The sequence below is a fragment of the Pholcus phalangioides genome, unplaced genomic scaffold, assembly GCF_987345545.1.
Source record: "Pholcus phalangioides strain wild (caught in Gottingen) unplaced genomic scaffold, Ppha-v1.0 ptg000009l_1, whole genome shotgun sequence".
Lineage (NCBI taxonomy): Eukaryota > Metazoa > Arthropoda > Arachnida > Araneae > Pholcidae > Pholcus > Pholcus phalangioides.
In genome coordinates, this window is record NW_028301602.1 from 42,276,764 (window position 1) to 42,298,119 (window position 21,356).

Sequence of the window (21,356 nt, forward strand, 5' to 3'; positions counted from 1 at the left end):
GGAACTGATAGCAACCTTATTCATGGTAGACGAGCATCTTACCGCTCAGACACAATTTCAACTAACTGGTTAAAGTTGTTTCCTTGCTTCCAAACATGAGCAGCTTTTTTTGATGTACCAAGGTTATTGTCAAAATATTCAAAATGTTTAACACGAGACTTCATTCACAAATTTTAGGAAGTATCGTTTTTATTTTCAAAACCAGATTGCATTCACAAAGCAAACCAAATTTCATGAAGTCATAAGAAAGTACTAAGTGATACAATCCAATCATAATAAGGAAAAAGATGTGTTTTTCTCACATTTTGGTCCCAATATTTATACGTAACTGTAAGCAAAATCTTACCCCAACTTAATCAATTCGACTTAAACAGTTATCATTAGGCCCACCTATCATGTAACTATGACACATTACGATACAGTGAGACCTCTGTGCAACGCTCATCACTTTTAACGTCACTCTGCTTATGACGTCAGTTTTTAAATATCCCTGGCAGCATAATTAACAAACTTGGCTAACTCATTACTTATGAGATCATTTTCAGTTGATTCCCAGAGATGTTATACAGAAACTTGACTGTATACAAGATGTTCCACAAAGTGCTTGAAATAAATAAAACTATGGTTCGCTATCATTGGAGAAATATGCAAAATGATAATTTATACACATTATTGAACGATGTGATTAGTTATATTTAATAGATCTTCTGCATTTCCCTTCGTTAAGAGATTTGACAACACATCACTTAACAACAAGCACAACATGTTATCTTGTTTTACAATATAACTACAGCTAAATGTAGGTTTTGTGATCATTGTATAATACAAACCTTGAGCATATGGGTCTGCCATGATGTATGAATTTCTGAGGTGCACTCTGATCTTCAATTAGCATACACTCATCCTCATCATCTACACAAAACATACGATATATTTTCAATATTCTCTTGATTGCCCCAGAGCTTATACTGGGCCATTTTTTCGACATAACCTATGGTTAGAAAATTTGACTTTGTTTTACTTGGTCAAAAAATACATTCATTTCATCACTTTACCATGATTAATATTCATTCACAACACAAAAATGCATATACATACACAGGGTGCATAGGTAGCAAGGCACATAACATTTACTGGCGAACCATTGATCCTAGAGACATACATCCAATAAGAAAAGTATTTGAAATTTGAATGATGTACAGTACTCAGATGTCATTCATGTTGCAAGGGGTTGTGTACTAATAAAAAAAGTTCAACTTTTTATGCAGACACCCTGCTCAAAAACTTAATTAGAAAGTGGTTGCCCTGTTTCTCCTAATGTGAAGGGGAGAAACCCATATTTCTAAGTGTTATATTCAATGAGAAATTTTTATATTTTTGAAATATATGACATCCATATTTTTATGGGCATCTTTTTATCAGCCACCTTGTTGGGCATTTTGCCTGTTGTGGCATTGTGTTTGTATTTGTATATTCAAATTCAAAAAACAGAGGAAAATATAAGAGAAAAAAAAAAGAGTAAACTAATGGAAATGCTTTCCTCTCCCAATTTCTCTTCATTTTTTTAAATACAAATACTTCGGCAAATACTGCACTCAGAAACATGGAACTTTTTCTGTTGGCATCAGGAGATAGAGCAACAACTCTGATTTGGTTTTTTCGACACAGGGTGTCTATATAAAAAAAAATTTCATTTTCATAACTATGCAACATGAACAAATAGCACATCTTCTGAGTACTTAGTGTTACTTGGACACTTTTTCTAATCAGAAGAATGTGTCTAGGATCAATGGTTTGTCAACAAAACGTCATGAACCCTGTAACCTATGCACCCTGTACATACTATTATCCATACATAACACTTCTTCAAACACGATTGATAGAAGAAAAATTCCTTGAGGAAAGTGTACAGCACAGCACACCACACCCCCCCCCCACCTGACATTTTTATGTTCAATAACTCTTCAATCTGAATTGATAAATACTAAAACTGTATATATAAAAGAGCAGTCTAGATTCCATTTTCACATTCCACAAAATTTTCAGATAACCTTAAGTATTTTTACAAGTAAAGTATGTGGTTAAATTCAGAACATCATAAAATTTTTATCAATTGAATCTCTTGCCACACAATTATTTTTAACTCATAATTTCTTTCAAATATTTTTTAATACCTCAGATGTTTCTTCACTGCTCAAGTTACGCACTGTAATCTTTCTCCACATCTTATTCAGAATCTGTGCACTGTTTTTGGTAGTGAAATAAGATTTTCCAGCAGCTATATGCAGTCTGCAAAAATATATACGTGAACAAAGGCATATGTGAAATAATCTGGTACCTTACAGCATGTGTGTATGTGTGGAACTTTCATTCACAATAACAATTTTTATCATATAATAAGATAAATTTACTTGTAATTTGGCATTTAAAAAAAGGGAACAAACAAAACATTCGGGTTTCTTTTTAAACAAATCTACTTCAGCAAAACCGTAGAATACCAACTCTACGTCCCAGAAACGTAGGCTTATAGGTAGTTATTACAGTTTTTATTTTAGTATTCTAGGGTTAATTTCCAAATTAATAAGGCATATAGTGTAACATGAAATATACAGGAACTACTCAACTTATAAATGTGTTCATTTGTAAGATATTATAGTGGTCTTGCCCATATTTGGTAGAAATGGTTCGAATCCACCTGATAAGACATGGCTATAATTTAAATCTATTAGCATTAGCAGATTGCGAAAACATTGGGGTGATGAAAGAGTTGCTGGTCATCCTGTATATATGGGACTTAAGTGCACGTACACAAGTGAGGGAATGTGCATTGCATTGTTTCTCAGAAATTATTGGGGGCCAAGCCCTTATAAGGACACCTATAAACATTATTAAAATGTGATGGTTATTTGTAAAATGGCAGAATAACAAACAGCCTTATCATTTTGAATCACACTTAGCTAAATAAATGTGGTGACAGAATAAAAGCATGTGGCATAACAAGAGGAATTACAGAATATGTATTTGAAGGATAAATGCAATATGCCTTTATGTAATCATGTATTGTACACATTCTTCCTTCCTAGTTAATACTGGTTTGTTTTGTGGCTTATGGCCATATCTGCTGCCAAGACTTTCAAGATTCCCCAACACACAGCATATTCAATATATAAGAAATGTTGATTTATACAGCCAAATCCCGTTATAACGAACTCCAAGAGACAGGAGAAATCACTTTGTTATAATGAAATTTCATCATAAAGGATTTCCAGGTTTTTGCATTGTTCCTATGTAAACTAGGCTGGGGGAATTAGAAAAGCATTCATTAAGATGAGATTTTTGTTATAACGGTATTTGTTAAAATGGGATTCGACTGTATCAAACACAATATGAAATCCTCAAAAATTTTAATCCAGAGGAGCTTTTCTGAACATCAATGAAATTCGCTTATCGAGGTCTGGGTGGATTATGCCACATTACCACTTGAGAAATGTGGTAATGTGGCATCCATGCATAAGATTTATGCATGGATGTTCTGAAGATAATGTGTTTTTCAAGGCAGGAACTAGCTCCATATACAGTTTATTCTACTACTAAATTGCACGTGCACTTCATACATGTTGCTCCGCAGAATTTCTAATGAATCGGTACATGCTGAAATGTGTTTTGAGTGGATGCGTGGTTATTCCAATTTATGTTGTCAGAGTTCTGCCTGTTTCATGTTCTTGCTACTGCTGCCATTTTATTTATTCTGCAGATTAAGAAAATAAGACTTGAAACTGCATTCCTTTCATATAAGTTTGTAATAAATTGAAATAATATATATGCACAAATGAATATTACTTTTTCTTTAAAAATTCAGAAATTTCTAGTTTCACATAGATACAATTTTTCTGTTATTGAAAGTAAAAAACTGAAATTTCCGAGTTGATATAATATTTATATATCACACACAGGCAAGAATAACGTCACAACTCAAAAATTCACGAGTTAACTCTATAACCACAACAATTTTTTTCTCTACAAGTCAGTAATATTGACATTCCTGTAGCTACAAAAATTGGCAGCTAAGCTGCAAAAATTTTGTTCTAGAATAGACAACCTTTTGTATTGAGAAAGTGAGGTTTATTTTCGTTACTCTGCAATTACTGGAATTCTGAGTTGTAACATTCTTGCTGGTGTATGATATAGAGATATAATAAAGTATCTTTGCTGATATGGAATGAAGTGCTTAATGTTTTTCCTATATTAGACCTTTACATGTGTCGTCCAAACTGGGTTTGAGAATGAATTTTTTTTCTCTTTTGCAAAATCCATTAAATTAACCAAAATTGTGATCCATTAATTTTCAATGTTAGTCCAAATGTAACTATGTAAGCACAAAACACAAAATTCCATTATTAGTGCAATTTTCTGAAATTATGCCACAGACAAATGGAAGGGGAGGAGGGCGTTAATGATTTCTATCTCAGCTGAAAGCAATCATTTCTATACAAACCTTTGTGTGGCAAACAGATGGAAACCTGGTTGAGCCCTGATTGGTTCGGCGTAGCCAGACAAGGTCAAGGTCTGGGTCTGGATTATTGGTGCAAGCACAGATATGATATCCATGGGAGCAGAATCTATATCTTCCAGAAGAAGCCATCTCCCAGATGTCATCGCTTCAGTCAAAACACCAGGTTTCCATACGAACTCTCCAGGAACTTCAGTGCAACAATAACTACCAATCAACAGCTGCAAAATGCAACACATATCCCTTATGTTAAAAGAAACATATGTTTTGCATCTAACTGAATGTGAAGAACTATGTATTTGAAAATACACACTTGATAACATAACATTTACCATAGGGACTATATCATGAAGAACAGTTTCTTTACAAAATATATACTGAAGCTAAAATTAAGTTCAATATGAAGCTAATATTTAATAATGTAATTCATTCACTCTGTGTGTGTGAGTTACTATGCCTTAATATTTATTTTGATATTCGACTATATGGATATTCTGCTTGAGCAATGGGTCTTGACAGACCATCAATAATGTAATTCATTAATTATCAATATAATATTAGTATACTATTCTATGCAGAATTACAGTGGAGCCAGCTTACAACATTTTCCTGCTTTATACAACTTATTTTAGTTGTCCCAACTCTTCTTTTAGTCAGAGATCTCACATTTAGAGTGCTTTCCCACATTCATGAAGGTTTTCTAGAAAAATGTTACAAGCTGGATCCACTGTACATATTCTATACCACACTGCAAAAAAACAAAAAAAAAACCTATCTCAACACATTACACGTGTTCACGATTAATAAAGTAATGAAGGCAATACTCATACCAGATAAACTTCATAATTATAAAACTTACAATCAACTTAAGAAAACAGTCATATTGATTCATTAGGCAGCAGGTACAGACGCAGACGTGCCAACTTTTGGAATCCAGAAATCCGGAGATTCTCCAAGGGGGGGGGGGCGGGTACCCCCTTCCCCGGCACTCATAGACTCGATCAAAAAAATAAAAAATTTTTAAAAAATGTAATCAATTAAGAAAGTTCAATTCCCCTCTCCCCAAGGTAGGTTGTGCTTTGCCCCTGAGCAGAATATAATTGTATGTGTTTTTCAATGCAGAATAAAGAAATCACATCTATATATTGTTCATAAAACATAAGTGTTTCCTTTCGTGGATGCTATCAGTGATTGATAATCTTGGGTATATAAACTCTTAAAAACTTAATATAGTTTAAAGTTTATATTTTCTTTCTGAAGACATATTTAATCAGAGGAAGCAATTAAAAAACTTCAAAATAAAGTCTTCTGCTAACAAAAAAACTTGTCAGCAGAAAGACTTGTTTTTCTGCAGACTTGTCAGCAGAAAAACAAGTACGCACTGCTGTTAAAGAAATACAATAACGATTACACAGGAATTTCGGCAACCGAGGGTTTCCCTCTGATAAATGATTTCCGATAAACGCTACATAAACAAAGTCATGTCTTTGCCAGTTGCTAAAATGCGGTCACCTAGACTATTTTTAAAGTTACTCGATGGAAATGACCACAGCTGTCCTCTATGGGTGGTTTCTCTAACGATGAAGGCGGTCATTGACGTCATGACAACATGAGAGCTCGCATAATCTCATTTTCTGCCAAAATCGGGATAAATTGTAACAAATCCGGAGAACAGGAAGAAGGATGAAAAATCCGGAGTCTCCTTCCTAAATCCGGGGAGTTGGCAGGTCTGCACAAGTAATTTTTCATGAGGGTGACAGGCACGAAAGTTGTTTTGACAATCAATTCAGACAATTTTATTAACTTTGACCTTTGAAAACCAAACACACCCCGCTTCCCATCCCATAATTTTATTAACTGCAATACAGTTACTACCATTGTTACATAGCAACTCATTAGTCATTCATGGCCACTGGGAAGTAAACCACAGACCTACAATTTTAGTTTGAGTACATTTCACTTCCTTTCTTTCATCTCATTTTTCCGTATTTGAAAAATAATAAACAAGCTGTACAGATTTTGAATTGATTATTATCTCTATCCAGCTGTATCTTATGAAAATGATTACCTTATTATCTGTTTGATCCCCTAGTTGGACTTTGATAAGGTCTCTAGATACTTGTCTTCCAGTCAGCTGTGCCATATACTCAACTAGAGAAGTTTTTCCACATCCCACTGGACCTTGAATTAACACTGGAACACCTGCAGACACAGCTAGTGCAAGCTCTTCAAGGGATTCTCTTAAACTAGGAACCAACACCAGAGGTTCTTTCAATGTCTTCTATATAAAATGAGAAGGGATGAAGGACGAAAAGTAAGCAGTATCTTAATGCAGTTTATTTTCAAAGCAATGTGATTGTTATATATACATAAAATACTGGAAATAGTGAATAATATAATTCATTAAAAAAACTCAATTATGTTCTCTCTTAAGTTACATGAGCAACTGAGAAAATGCTTTCCTGCGCACGAATTTTCTGTCATGCAAAAGAAATTCATTACATTGTATGCAGTAACATGCTTTCCACGCAAACTGTTCCTTGGGGCTGTTGCACGAAAAGTGGCAATAGGTCCTCAAAGGTAAAAAAAAATGTTGAGATCAGAGCAGAACAACATAGCGTACTAATAACAGCATGAATGTGTCAATTTTTAACTAGCGCACTATAATTATTTCAACAGCTGAACAAGAAAAACAGTTGGATTCTGATATCATGGCACTATCGTGCCAAAGAATTTTAATGCTATAACAAGATTGGCATTCTATCGGAATAGCATTTCAGAGAAGCTCCATTAAATAAATTCATACATTACAAACTGTATTCCAGTGTCTTATTAACATCACTCCATGAATAAAAAATAACTTATTTTATTCGCAATTAATTTTTTAAGTTGAAAAAATTCATAAAATTGTGAACACACTGCAATTACTTATATATTTCCTAACGTTTTAACGGCCAATGTTCCCAATTCGGAACATCGGTTTTATTAATTAGAAAAAAAAATTTTCTTTCATGAAAGCACTTTATTTTTTTCTCTGAATGCACGAGATTCCAAACTTAATTTACAAAACAAAAATGTCATTCATTTCAGCACTTATGCCATAAATTTATTTTGTTTTTAAATCAGGGTCATTTACGTATTACATCAGCATCGATGGGGGTTTCCGATTTGCTGACTTTTGATGACAGGGGGGGGGGGTGGTTGGATGATGCTTACGTCATCAAACACCCTTCATGAAGATATGAAATATTCTTAATGGCATCTTATTTGGTGCGCCAAAAACGGGGAAAAAAAACCTCTCGATAGTTATTGGGCACCTGAACTAACATTTTACCTATCGATAAGTCCCTAGAGAGCCACTTTAATGATCTCTAAATGTTTCACGGATCCTTCAAGTGCTCTGGAAATGTTTCCGGGCTGCTTAAGTGCTCTGGAACTGCGCCACACATCACTAAAGTGATCCGTAATTATGCCACAGATCACTTAAGTAATCTGGGAATGTTCTGCAAATAATTTGAGTGATGTAGAACCGCACTGGGAACCGATTAAGTGCTCTAAAACTGTGCCACGTATCACTCAAGGAACTCTAAATGTGCCACGGATCTTTTAAGTGTTCTGTAACTCGCAGGTTACTTAGGTGATCTCTGAATATGAAAGTGATCTTTGAGGCCTACTTCAGTGATTTGAAAACGCCAAAAGCCACTTAAATGCTCTGGAATTGTGCCACGGGCCTTTTAAGGGATTTATAAATTATCTGCTAAGTTTATTTTTACAAAATTAGGTTTGAGGGGCAAGCCACATCAGATAACCTTCAGGACCACATTTGGTCTGCGGGTCAAGGGTTTACCATAACTTAAAGGATGGGGCGCAATAAATTTTTTATAGAGAAATTTTGAGTTCTTACCCTTTAAATAGCATCGAAATTAACAAAAATTGATTATAACAACATATAAAAATATTTTCTCTTTTGAAATTTTAATTAAAAAAATATTAATTTTTGCATCAAAATTTGTTTTTTTCCGTCTGGGGGCAGGCGCACGAGCCCTCTATGGCCCCCCTCCCACGTACGTTTCTGATCCCACCATTATGCGTTAGGAGGTAGGGGGCAGTGAGGATGAAATTTTGCTGACAAGGCAGGGGGTTAGAATTTTGCTGACAAGGAGGTAATGGCTAAAAATTTGCTTACGTAATACTTGAACGGCCCCTGATCTATTTTTATGGAAGAATAAAATAAAAAAATTTTTTTGTTTTGATTTTAATGTTTCTATGGACATGAGCAAGTCCAGAAAATACACAAGAAAACTTTTTCATGAATTTTATGGTTGATATCTCTAAAGCAGTGGTTCTCAACTGGTGCTCAGTGTGTACTTCCCAGGGGCTCCATGGCAACTCCAGGAAAATAAAATAAAGCAGTAAATTTGATAGATAAATAAAAAAGAGGGCTACAGGTTCTGCCATAAAAATTTCACACAAAAAAGTGCTCCTCGAGTCAAACAGGACTCCGACATAGAAACCGCTGCTCTAAAGGATCAGAAGAGGAAATAAAAAAATTAAATTATTGATAATAAAAAAATCCATTCAAATCTTAATTCGGCCAGTAAAAGGTTAATATAAAACTTACACACTTACCTTTGAAATTATTTTAATTCAACATAAATTTAGCAACATATTTTACAAGTAAAAAACCAAAATAAACAAAGATGATCGAAATAACGATGAAATTGTTTATTCGTATTCGTTTTATAATCATAAATTTTCCGTTTTTGAGATATTGATAGAACTCTTTTCGACATGATTAAATATAGTAAATCGTGGGAGATGATTTCTTAATGACCACCTATACCACTTGATGACCAGCATGTAAAAACATGTACTGTTGAAAAACTTGTCTTGACAACATTGAACAAACTGGTGCAGTATACTCATCCTAGTTTCACTTATCAATAAATTTGTTTCTTTGAATAAGTTGGTTATTTAGCCTTAAGATACCTAAACTCATTTAGGTATTCATTCAAAATAAGCTTTCTAAGAGGCCCTTGACCACACCATTCTTTAAGTCATTTATTGCTATGCTGGCCCATATAACCGCAGAATGGAAAGGATAAATCCTCAACTTTTTCTGGAAAATAAGCAACATGATGGGAGAAGTGTTGCAGAAATTCTTGAAAAATTACAAAAATTTGTGGCACTAAGCAGGGTTGGTGCTGTAACAAGGGTTCAACTGTAATAAAGAAGATATACAAAGAATTCACCTTATTCATGGGTATATTTTTGGATTTCTCTGGAGAAAACTTTCTAAGCAAAACTCCTTCCACACAAACCACATCTTCTGACAAGTCCTCTGCTGAAATGGCCAAAATCTCTTTTCCTGAATTTTGAATATGATCCTCAATATTTGATTCACGATTCAGCCTCAATACATCATATTCTGATCTACAACTGAAAATATTGCTGAACCTGTGAAAAAAAATATATAATCACATAAAAGCATTTCAAAGAAAACAGACTAGCTGTACAATATACAAAACCACAAGATTATTTATCAGTCAGACAATGATATAAAGTTATATAAATATTGTTTTAAAATCAATTATTTTTGCATGACTAAAAAATAATTTAGGTTATATAGATTAACATGCATATGTCAAGTGTGGATATAATAATAAATACCACAACAGGCAAATTCCCAACGAGGTGGCTGAAATGCTCATAAAAAATATATATAGATGTCAAATATAACTAAAATACTGCAACCCAAAAAAAGAGCAATTATCAAGAAATAACTAACACTAAAATAAAACTAATAAAAACTAAAATGATTGATAAAACAAAATACTTCCCATAAAAAATATGGTTGTCTTATCTAAGTAGATCTGCCAACCTCAGGAAAAAAAATCCTACTCTATCCATAAAAAAGAATAACGCAGCCTGTTTTGCTATTTACAAAGGCGAGATGTGGGGGAAGGTGCCCTATACTAAAAATTGATTAGGAAGTTATATAGTTACTAGCTGATAACCGGCGTATGTTGCCCGCCCTGTAAAAAATTTATATATGTATAGCTAATTAATTATTTCTTAAATCAAAAAAAAATTCTGCATTAAGAAAAAATTACTTTAATTTTTAAATATTTTAATGAAAAACTTCAGGCTTGTGGATACACAAAATTTTGTTTTGCCATCTGGTGTGTAGATGTACAAATTTTTGGGATTACCAACACGTGAACAGGCGAAGAAATGCTGTTCGTGTGAAAAACAGAGCTCAAGTAGGTTGATACCTGCCACTGCTACGACTGGCCTTGCGCTTTGTTGATTGTCATGGCAGAAGATAAATGAATGTTAACGGAATAATGCTAAACTGAACTGTAACATTTGAAAGTGAATGGCATTTCTTCAGTAATAATTGGGATAAGTGGAATGAAGACGTCTTCTTCTTTGGCACTAAATCAAGTTAGAATCGTTGCTTCAATGATGTATAATTGTGCAATTTCTTCATGCAGAGTCTGGTGCCATTGCAGAGGCTCGGTGTCTCCAAATTTCTTAAAAGAATTATAGGTGCTCCAACTTTGAGGGTCAAGTTGTGTGGTGGCACATCTGGAATATCCAAAGAGTTCAGAAATTCTGCAGGATACAGAACTGTCTGCATTGTGTCTGTGACAATGTCAACCGATTTGTAAGATGTGGTGTCTCCTGCAATAATTCAGGATTTTTTTATTGATCTTGTTCACAATGTCATTTTTCTATGCCAGAATCGCTCTCTCACAAAGCCACTCATGGTTTCAGTGATTTTGTTGAATGTTTGGGAAGACAGTTTAACAACTAGCAAAATTCATTTGGGAACGTAATGAGTCCAGTGCTTGGGGCGACGGGAATTCTTCCATTGCTAAGTTTGATCAACTGATGTGATAATGATAGCAGTGCCGAGTCATTTTGCAGTTGAACTCGCATGTTGGTGGATAACGATAATTTTTTAACTTCGTTGAGTGTTGATGATTTGAGGCAAGCATTGAGTTCATCAGCTGGCGTTGAACATTTTTATTCCGGGTTTTGTCGTCGTAGTTGTTCTCTGTTGTTAGTGACCTCATATGTCCAATTTGTGCAGCGAATATTATTCAAACGCCTTTTAAACATTCTTTAAATTGAAACTACACCTCTACGATGGGCAGTTGATTAGATAAAGGCTGCATTAGCACTTACAGGACACCCTATATATAGGCTAGCCATAATACCCTTCGCTTCCTGGGTTTTCTTCAATTACTGGGAGGACTGGAAATGTGACAAACCATTATAAAGGAATAAACTATTATAATGGCAGCATCAAAGATGTGACAAACCATTGTAAAGGCACATACACGTCTGAAATGCATTGTTGGGAACCACGGTAACCAAAGTAAACGTTCCGAAAGTGATTGTTGAGGCCCCAAAATCATTGTTGCCCGACAGTTTTTTGCCCAGCTCTGACGAACTTTTAAAGTAGCCTACGGTTCAATCCCGGTCCTGTTTGGTATACAGTCAAATCCCGTTTTAACGAATACCGTTATAGCGAAAATCTCGTTTTAACGAACACTTTTCTAATCCCCCAAATAAGTTTACATAGAATGGTGAACCTAGTCAGTTTTTGAACTCATCACGGTGGCAAATATAGTGCCATTTGCAAGCAAGGAGCTTGTTGAATGGGCGTTTTCTTCGTATACGTATATAAAAAGTAAACATAGAAGCAAACTGAATGCAGCTCTGGATTGGAGATTGTATTTATCCTCTTTTGAGCCTAATTTTTCGAAACTAATTCTATAGTCCAAAATATCACATTAATTTTTCTTTTTTCCAATCTGTGTGTTAATTTGTTTGGTCACTTCAAAAATAAAAAATACATGAAAAAAAAGACCATTTAATTTAATTCAATCCTTATACCTTTTTTGAAAAGTTTTTGGAGTCTGTAATGGGTCAAACAGATTGGGGGGAATGCCTGAAGGATTCAGGATCGGACGTATGGGAAGAGGAACTGAGCCAGCTGGGGGTACGAGTACTGAAAAAGGTTGGGTACCACTGAAATAAAGAATATAGGACAATCATTATATGAAAACAATTTGGGACTTATCTTATAGGTTGTTATAATGGAATGGTCGCTATAACATGGAATTATTAAAACAAGTGTAAACTGCACATAAATAAAAAAATATATTCACCGAATTGACAGAGCTCTGATTTGTTCATCTGTGAATTTAGGTTTTAACAACTCTTTCTGTTCGTCATATTTGATGTCAGAAATCTGAAAGATGCATTGATGAGCAAGCCTGCGGAAATCAGAAAAAAAAATCATTATCTCGCATTGAGTATATAAAATTTACTTTCAAAATCATCAGATATTCGTAACCATATGGAGCAGTGGTGAACTTTATAACATTTTTGCAAAAGAAAGATGAACCGTCGGCTCAGTTGGGATCATGTTCAAAGTGAAGTTTGGCAGGCAATTCATATACAAAAAATCAGTCTCCTAGACCAGCGTATCTCAACCACTAGGCCATGACATTAGTCCAACCGTACCATAAGTGAGAGAGATTCACTGTCAAAAATGGCTAAAAATCTGCTGACGTAATACTTGAATGGCTTCTTAGCATCGTAGCATTTTGCTAAAGCTTTTCCCCCCATTTTCGCTTTTTTGCGAAAGGAATTTTTTATCCAGCTTAAACCCTGGTATACCCGTATTGTATAAATTTTATTGTCTCACACAAATCTTGAGAAAAATTTTATCCATACAGGGTTCATACAAAATTTCCTAAATAAAAATTAATGAGTTTCTAAGGAGCTTTCAAGCAGTTTTTAAGGAGTCATGACAAACTTCATAACTTACAAGTATTAAAGCGAAAAAAAAAAAAAGAGGTAGGTACATATGCAAATTTAAATATATATATATTTTTTTAATTTGCCAAACAAATTTTCCCTCTTCTCAAAAATAGACGTAGAAGTGGTTCAGAAATTACAACTTTTGATTTGTTACCCAGCATCATAAGAATTCATGAAATAATCGACCCATGTACAGATAATCCATACTTTTCTGTTGTCACCTTCAAATTTTAGTCAAAAATATAACTCGTAACAGCATCACATAAATTATAAAAATTCTAAGTGATATTCGTTCCCCCCCCCCCAATTATTCAAAATAAAAAACCACAGCTGACAAAGATTTTTCTTACAAAATTATTTACATTTGCAGCAACTCTTTATTCATCTCTTGCTCAAAGTGGATCAACACATACACAAATTCTTTAAAAAAAACTCACATTTTTATCACAAATTAAGTTTTTCAATTTCCCTTCTTGTTTTTCAGTTATACTCAGAAAAAAATTGCTGCAAAATGAGAGCAAATTTCAGTACATTCAACACGATGTTTGGTGATTTAGCACTCGTTATTTGGCAATTTAACTCGGTATTTAACGAAGTTTACAAACACACACTCATAATTTGGCGAACTAGCTCTTTTATTCATGAAATGAATTTTTTTCAGATGAAACATCAGAATTTGACGCAATGACAATCGACCATAGCAATTTCTGCTGCTTGCAGTGGCGACTTTTTTTTCCCTGATCTTTTTTTGAAAATAGAAACCGCGGTTGGTTGTTGAGAAACACTGGACTAGAGTAAACCATCTTCAGCTGCACGATCAAGGTTTCACGATGAAAAGCCTGATGAGGGGCCGATAGTTTGAATAAGGAGCTACGATTACCACAATCCAATTTTCGGGGACAAAATCGAGAGCGGGAACTTGCCGGAAATATCGAATATGCATCTAAATGTAATTTTAATCCTTCAAATTTTGTACAGGACTGAAAATACTCATTCAAATTTTGCAGAATTTTTTTTCATAAAATAAAATACTGCTTAAAAAAATTTAATATTAAACATTTTTTTTTAATAATTATTAAACCCATTAGAATTTTAGAGAGGAGTGAAATTACTCTTATACAAATGCAAAGCCACAACAGGCAAAACGCCCAACGAGGTGGCTGAGAAAAAGATGCCCATAACAAATATGAATGTCGTATATTTCAAAAATACAGCAACCACCCCAAAACACAATCACAAAAATTATAAACAATATATGCACATGATAAAATATTACACAATGCCCATAAAGAATACTTATGGTTGTCTTATTCTAAGTATGGATAGCTTCTCGATTTACCCCAACATGTTTATCGTATTTCTTTTTAGTTAAAATCTTCAAAATTATTTTCTCAGATAATTGTAAGTGTGACTATGGAAGATGGGAGGAAAGTGTGGTGCTGAAGTACGGAATAAAACACGCTGTCCATGAAAAATCGTTTCGTGGCACACGAAAACAAAACTTCTTTTTGTGCCCTTTTCCGAAAGTCTGGAAAGTTAATGCGCTGAGCGTGTCATTGTACATACCATAGAGGAGAAATATAAGCATTTCTCTATTTCTCCTCTAAGGCTGTGCTTAGACTATAGCAGTTTTTTAAAATTTGAAAAATTCAACCAATAAAATTATCGATTGCCTTTGCACAAATGTTAGTTATGAGCTTTATTAGTTGGATTTTTCAATTTCTATAAAAGGGATTTCATCAAACTTTTATAGTGTAATCTCGGCCGAAGGTACATACAAGGCAGGTATAAAAGTATTTTGAGGAGTTTCCAAGTACACACACACAAAAAAATGAAAATGCACTATTTGATGCAGAAAAATATGAAATACAATAGGAGCAAGATGTTAATTTTGGCGCTGAGTTCCCACCAATGGTAGTAGCATAATTTTCCGGCAGGAATGATAATTAGAACTCTTTTTTATTTCAATTTCATTGTCAATTTTTTCAACAGCACAACAATCTTCTTTCCCAGTTTTTCTCAGCATATCAGAAGCGGGTGTGGTCACTGTAGTTCAACCAATCAGGTGCCATTATGTCTTAGCTGTGCTCTTCAGACCCACTACAGGGTGGCCTTGAAATCCCTATAAAAGAAATCTTTCTTCCCCCCCCCCCGACATGCCTTGTTTTCTTTTTCCTTCTTTTTTCAAGGACTTTCAGCATCAAGTACTACTCATCATCAACAATTCATCAACCTTAGCAGGAAATATTCCAGAATGGGGGGAAAAATATACTTTTTTTAAAAACAGCTGGAAGAATTTTAAGGAATTTTCAAGTCCCTAGAAAGGAAATGAATATTAATGACCTTTTAAGGGGTTTTTAAACACCGTACAAACCCTATCCATAGCTGCAATGTACTCTCAGTATACAGCAGCCGTCAACTGATTTTGCAAAATCATTAGGCGAGTCAAAAGGATTGAATAAAAGTATTCAGTCCCAAAATATGTAAATAAGAAATTAGAAAAAATTCATGATTTAAATAAAAAATAAAATGAAATTAAAATTCACTCTCTCTCATCATTCCTTTTATAAATCAAAGTAAACTGAACAATATTAATGATACATTCGATAACTCACCATCTGACATTAGTGTCATCTGTATCAAGAAATGAACTTAAAACAGACCAGTCCCATTTGTTCTTATAATACTTTAGGTCAAAAGCCAAGAGCTGGTGGACAGCAACCAGAAGAACCACCAAGTCACATTTTTTTTCAATAGCAATCTGTAATTTAGATTGAAAAATGATATACACTGATATATTTCCATGAATACCAGGCACTTAACACCATGTGATAGTATGGAATTCAAACGTGAAAGGAATGAATGAATGCAAGAGAAACTTTTGGCTAATGTATTATTCTTACCTTTTTCTTTTTAATTGGAGGTGTTCTTGTTTGCATATATCGATCCAAGGGATTTGGAGAATTCTCAAAGTACACATAGGAAAACCTGAAAATACGAAAATTTATCATTTTTATTTCAGTGATATACCTTATTAGAAAGAGAAAATTAAATGTTGATATTATTGAGCTGACACTATATAATATTTAATTTATAGAAACTCATAAAAGTGAATTGAAAAACTGCAGAAATTACTTAAAATTAGAAACAAAAACTGGATAATTGAAAGATTCCATCAAATGCCCCCTATAAACTGCAGGCTGCGATCCAGTTCAGCATAACACACCATAACAGATATGGGATAAACAAAAAACTTATTTCCACTGTTAAAATTCGGGACCATACTGTTTTGGTCAAAATCACCTATAGCTGTTTTGTTTTATTTTTCAATGTGAAAGTTATCAAATTATAGGAAAAGGTGATTCATTCAATTAACATGCAATAGATCACAAGGAAATTCAAATTCGAGGTATTTTAATCCTTCCGTGTTCAGGTCATTGGAAGATTGTCCAGTTAGAAGGTATGAGTACATGGGTCATACCCAAAAGTCCACATTCCACATTTTTTAGATGAAAAATTCAAAGCTGAATTTTTAAACCAAAATTGATCTCATTATAGCCAATGACTTGAAGTTTAATATTTCATAAATATTTTTCACTTTTATTTTGTAATATTTCATTTTTTGGGTTATATGACTGAAAGTCATGGATTTTTTCCACTCGTTACAAAACGAATATGCTGTAAAAAAAAAAATATATATATATATATATATATTATTTCTGCTGTTCCTATCTCCTAAAATAATGAAATTAGTTTATTTCTTACACATATGCTGAAAAAAAAAGTTTTAAAAAATTTGACTTTTTCATCGTTTTGATGGTTTTTCATTTTTTTCGAAAGAGCACATAGAAAAGTTCATTTTTTACATATACTTAGCTACTCAAAATCAAAATTTTTTATTTCTGACAAACAATGGTTGGTGATTTATAATTTAACATCTTAGTTTGAAGTGTTCTTGAAATTTTTTGCCTGTGAACTGTAAAAATGCTTCCTGGAACAGAGTGGACACTATTGTAACAGGGTGCACAGAAATGTTTAACTGAGAGAAAGATATATCAAGTATTCTTAATAGCCCCAAACCAGAATGTTTAGTACTGTTCTACGACGAGCCCTCGGCTGACTGGAAATGTTCTGCAGTAAAAATCCCCATACATGTAATAGTGTTTTTTGCACTTTTTCTTAAAATTCTTCCAAATTGTTCTGCAACGTACGTCGCAGATTTTGGCACATTCTGCTTTGGGGCTTAATAGGTTATGCAAATAAACTTTGATTTTCTCAAAAATTGTATACAAAATATGATAGGCGACCCAGAGACTCTTGTATAACCTTTGAAAAATGTTCACTCCATGAGCAAATTCTAAAAACACATGCTTCCCCCCCCCCCCATAGTTTGAATTTTGGTCTGGTAAAATGTTTAAAATCTGGTCAAAGTGGGCATTGGACTTCCTCAGCTGTATATTATATAATCAAAATGATTTTTCTTTATCTTCTTTTTTTTTTTAATTGAATGGTATTTTATGTTGGTATAAATCTTGTGTTTATGCCTCTCACATTAAAGATTCAGATTGGTCTTTGGGGGGGGGGGGAATGGAAACAAAAATAATAAAGGAAAATAATGGTTCTGTTCCATAAAATGCAGGATGTGTAATTTGATAACAACCTTTACTAATATTAAAATGCCCCTTAGTACATCTTCCTGGATCTATGCCTGGCCATAATGTTAACGATCTGTACTACTTTAATTTCATATTAAATTTAAAAAATAACATGGAGAATGTGGTAAAGGGTTTAAATTAAGTAGATAACTTATTGAAACTTCAAAACCTATTAACTAAGAAAACTACTTTAGTAGCTTTAAGTTAGTAAAAATCATAGTTTCCATTCTGTTGCGTTGGTTGAGTTTTTGGAAGATGTAACAGAGTGGACAAATTAACCTAAACTATTTTATAATTAAAAATTTAAATGATTGATGAAAAACTTTTATTATATTTTAAAGCATATCTCCGTGCACTATCACTTGATGTTGATACAGATGGAAAGAAACAATTATTTATGATAATGACATAACAGAGTGGATGTCCAACAGAAAAATCTGGAACTAAAGACATAATGTAAATATTAAGTCATTTTGCAAAAGTCAAATCCAAACTTTTGATCAAGCATTAAAAGCAGGGTTGGACAGTTTCTTCTGAAGCTGAAAAACCGGCCAAAAGAAACTAGTTTTCCTTTAATAATTTGTCATATAAGTTAGAATTTATGCTTTAGATATAGCAAATAAATATTTTTATATAGCATTAAGTAAATTTAATTTCACTAATTTAATTAGAAAATGGGCCGAATATTCTGCTGCTATTCTGTATTAGGCCAATTCACCCCTATTGCCGAATATCTGTAAATCTAATCGCAATGTGTGTGTGGTGCATATCCCTTTCTCTGTGAAAGAGGTTATGCCAGGGTCAATTTTTAGAATAAGTGAAAGTGAAAGTAGAATCTTATTACAATAAAGTAGAAGTGTGCATGAGTAGAAGTTGCATGACACAAGTCTATTTCACTAACTGAAGGATGTACCTAGACAAGAAACATATTGAGCTACAGAAAGGGGAAAAGAACACACAAATATTGATAAGACATGAGAAAAAAATGATAGGAAAGAATAGTCTCTTCATATCTTAATTTTATGACTTACAAATGAGGCATCAAGTTAGCATTTTGTAAAAAGCCCCATTCATTCATGATAATAATCAGCGCTATTTGCGAAATCTCTTTGTAGCTGATATATTGAGTGCAATTTAAAATTTCAAATTATGTCAACTATGTTTCTATCCATCTCATGGAGATAATAACTCTTAATGATGAAAAAACATTATGATTAAAAATGTTTCTATGCATTTCAATTGGCTGCTATATCTGATGTCTCCCAGCAGCTTTGGTCTTATTGCATAGGGAACGCCTGTAGATCATACACAAATCCTATGATAATTCCTAAAATACTTTTACATTTTTGTTACATGTGATATATTACTCCTTATAGTTATACAGGGCATCCATAATTAAAAACCCTATTTTAAAGTAGCCTACAAGACAAATCAGTCATCAGAAAAGTGTGAAATTTTATGGAGGACTTCATGCAGTGTTGGGATTTGTTTCAGGGGGATATTAGTTGCACATGTCGCCACCAGAGGGCATTTCACTTTGAATACCTGTAGTCAACATGTCAATTTATGCGATGTCACACAGCAGCTGTTATAAAACCTAGCAACATTTGCAGAGATCATGTTTTTCAATGTGTTCGCTGCTCGCAATAACGATAAGTTTACGAGATCGAGCTGTCTTGGTCAAATTGTTTTACCATTGAAAAAAGCAATGTCGCAGTAACTGCTGTATGGAGGTATTGAACTTGGAAGAAGATTCGAAAGGGTCCAATGAATGTTAAAACCTTTGGAGTATGATAACAAAATTTGAAACCACAGGATTGTTGGCTGTTTGTCCTAGAAGAGGAAGAAAAAATTTGTTTCTATAGACACAGTACAGAAGGTTTTACTTCAGGTGGAAGAGGACAGAGCTTCAAACTCTCGTGGTAGCACTAGTGTCAGGCATGTAGCACAGGCATTCGATAGGCCACGTTCAACTGTCCATAAGATCATGCGGAATATCCTCCAATATTATCTATACAAACTTTCACTTGTGTAGCGGTTGCTTCCACATAATTATGACGCTCGACTCCGGTTCTCACTGCAGTTTCTAGCTCAAGTTGAGGTCGATTCAGAATGGTCCTCTGGACAGACGAAGTTAATTTTCAAATTTTCACCTGGATGGTACAATCAATACTCACAACTGCCGAATTTAAGAACCAGAAAATCTGCACGCTATCTTAGAGGTTCCGTTGCATTCACCAAAAGTTACAGTATAGTGTGGATTTACTGTATCATTTATTCTCGGTCCCTATTTCTACGAGGTTATGATCTACAGGTCTAGTGACACGTTCGATCACCGGGAAGCGATATCCATTGATGTTACGGAACAAAATTATTCCATTTCTGCAGGCACGCCACTGCCTTGCAGACACAGTCTTTATGCAAGATGGGGCTCCTCCACACATTGCAGTGTGTGTTAAGAATGTTCTTAAAACACATTTTACAGAAGAATGTGTCATCAGCCAGCACTTCTCTAATCTATGGCATCCCAATACCCGGACCTTAGTCTATGCGATTTTCGGCTTAGGGGGCATTTGAGATGTCTGGTAAGTCGGGACAATCAAGCAACTTTACCTTACCTTAAAGGCAGCATTTCATGCCATGTGCTGAACATTTCCCCTTATGCACTTCGGTCCGTTGTGGAATCATACCATCTTGCAATTTCACATGGTATCCGAAAATGATGGCCATCATGTGGAACATGTTTTGTTACAGTAGCAATTGTAAAAGTGTTTAACAATTGTTAAAATTGTAAACTTTCGCCTAAATTTGTCATTTCTTAAAGAAACGCCCTCTGGTGGCAACATTTGCAACTAATTCCCCCCCCCCCCCCCCCCCCGAAACAAATTCCCATCACTTCATGAAATCATCCACAATATTTGTTTGTATACTCTGGATGGACCAAGCGACCCCTTTAGTAGAATATTGCATGTGTATACAGGGTGATTATAAAAAAACTATCCCGACATATGGGCCCCTAACTATCATACCATTCACAGAAACTGAATGAAATTTTGGCATAAGGTATTTTGATGTATGCGCTCAAGAATGATATGGAAAACAGTGTCACTAACAGTTACGGTTACAGTGAGAAAATTTCAAAAATATCAAATGGCAACACCAAGTTTTTTGTATTGGAATGTGATCTCCATTGTGAAAAACCCCAAATAGTGTTCGAACGGCAACTGTAGCATGAAAATCACCGGCGGTAGATAGGCTAAAAGTGAGGACAACCAATAAGGACAGAGAAGCAGCATAAAATAAAGCATTTTATTGTGTTTCACAAATTTTCCACATGACCTTGTGGAGGA

General features: G+C 34.2%; 1 protein-coding gene across 1 annotated transcript in view; it reads right to left on the minus strand.

The window, feature by feature from the left end:
• LOC149083093 (midasin) overlaps nt 1-21,356 on the minus strand; it is a 376,364-nt gene that overhangs the window by 347,017 nt on the left and 7,991 nt on the right. Inside the window, exons 3-10 of the mRNA XM_089236227.1 lie at nt 16,255-16,339; nt 15,967-16,112; nt 12,694-12,801; nt 9,763-9,967; nt 6,579-6,791; nt 4,496-4,731; nt 2,175-2,289; nt 831-991 (exon numbers count right to left, since the gene is read on the minus strand). Coding sequence (XP_089092353.1) covers nt 831-991; nt 2,175-2,289; nt 4,496-4,731; nt 6,579-6,791; nt 9,763-9,967; nt 12,694-12,801; nt 15,967-16,112; nt 16,255-16,339 — 1,269 coding nt within the window. The remainder of the gene's footprint in view (nt 1-830; nt 992-2,174; nt 2,290-4,495; nt 4,732-6,578; nt 6,792-9,762; nt 9,968-12,693; nt 12,802-15,966; nt 16,113-16,254; nt 16,340-21,356) is intronic.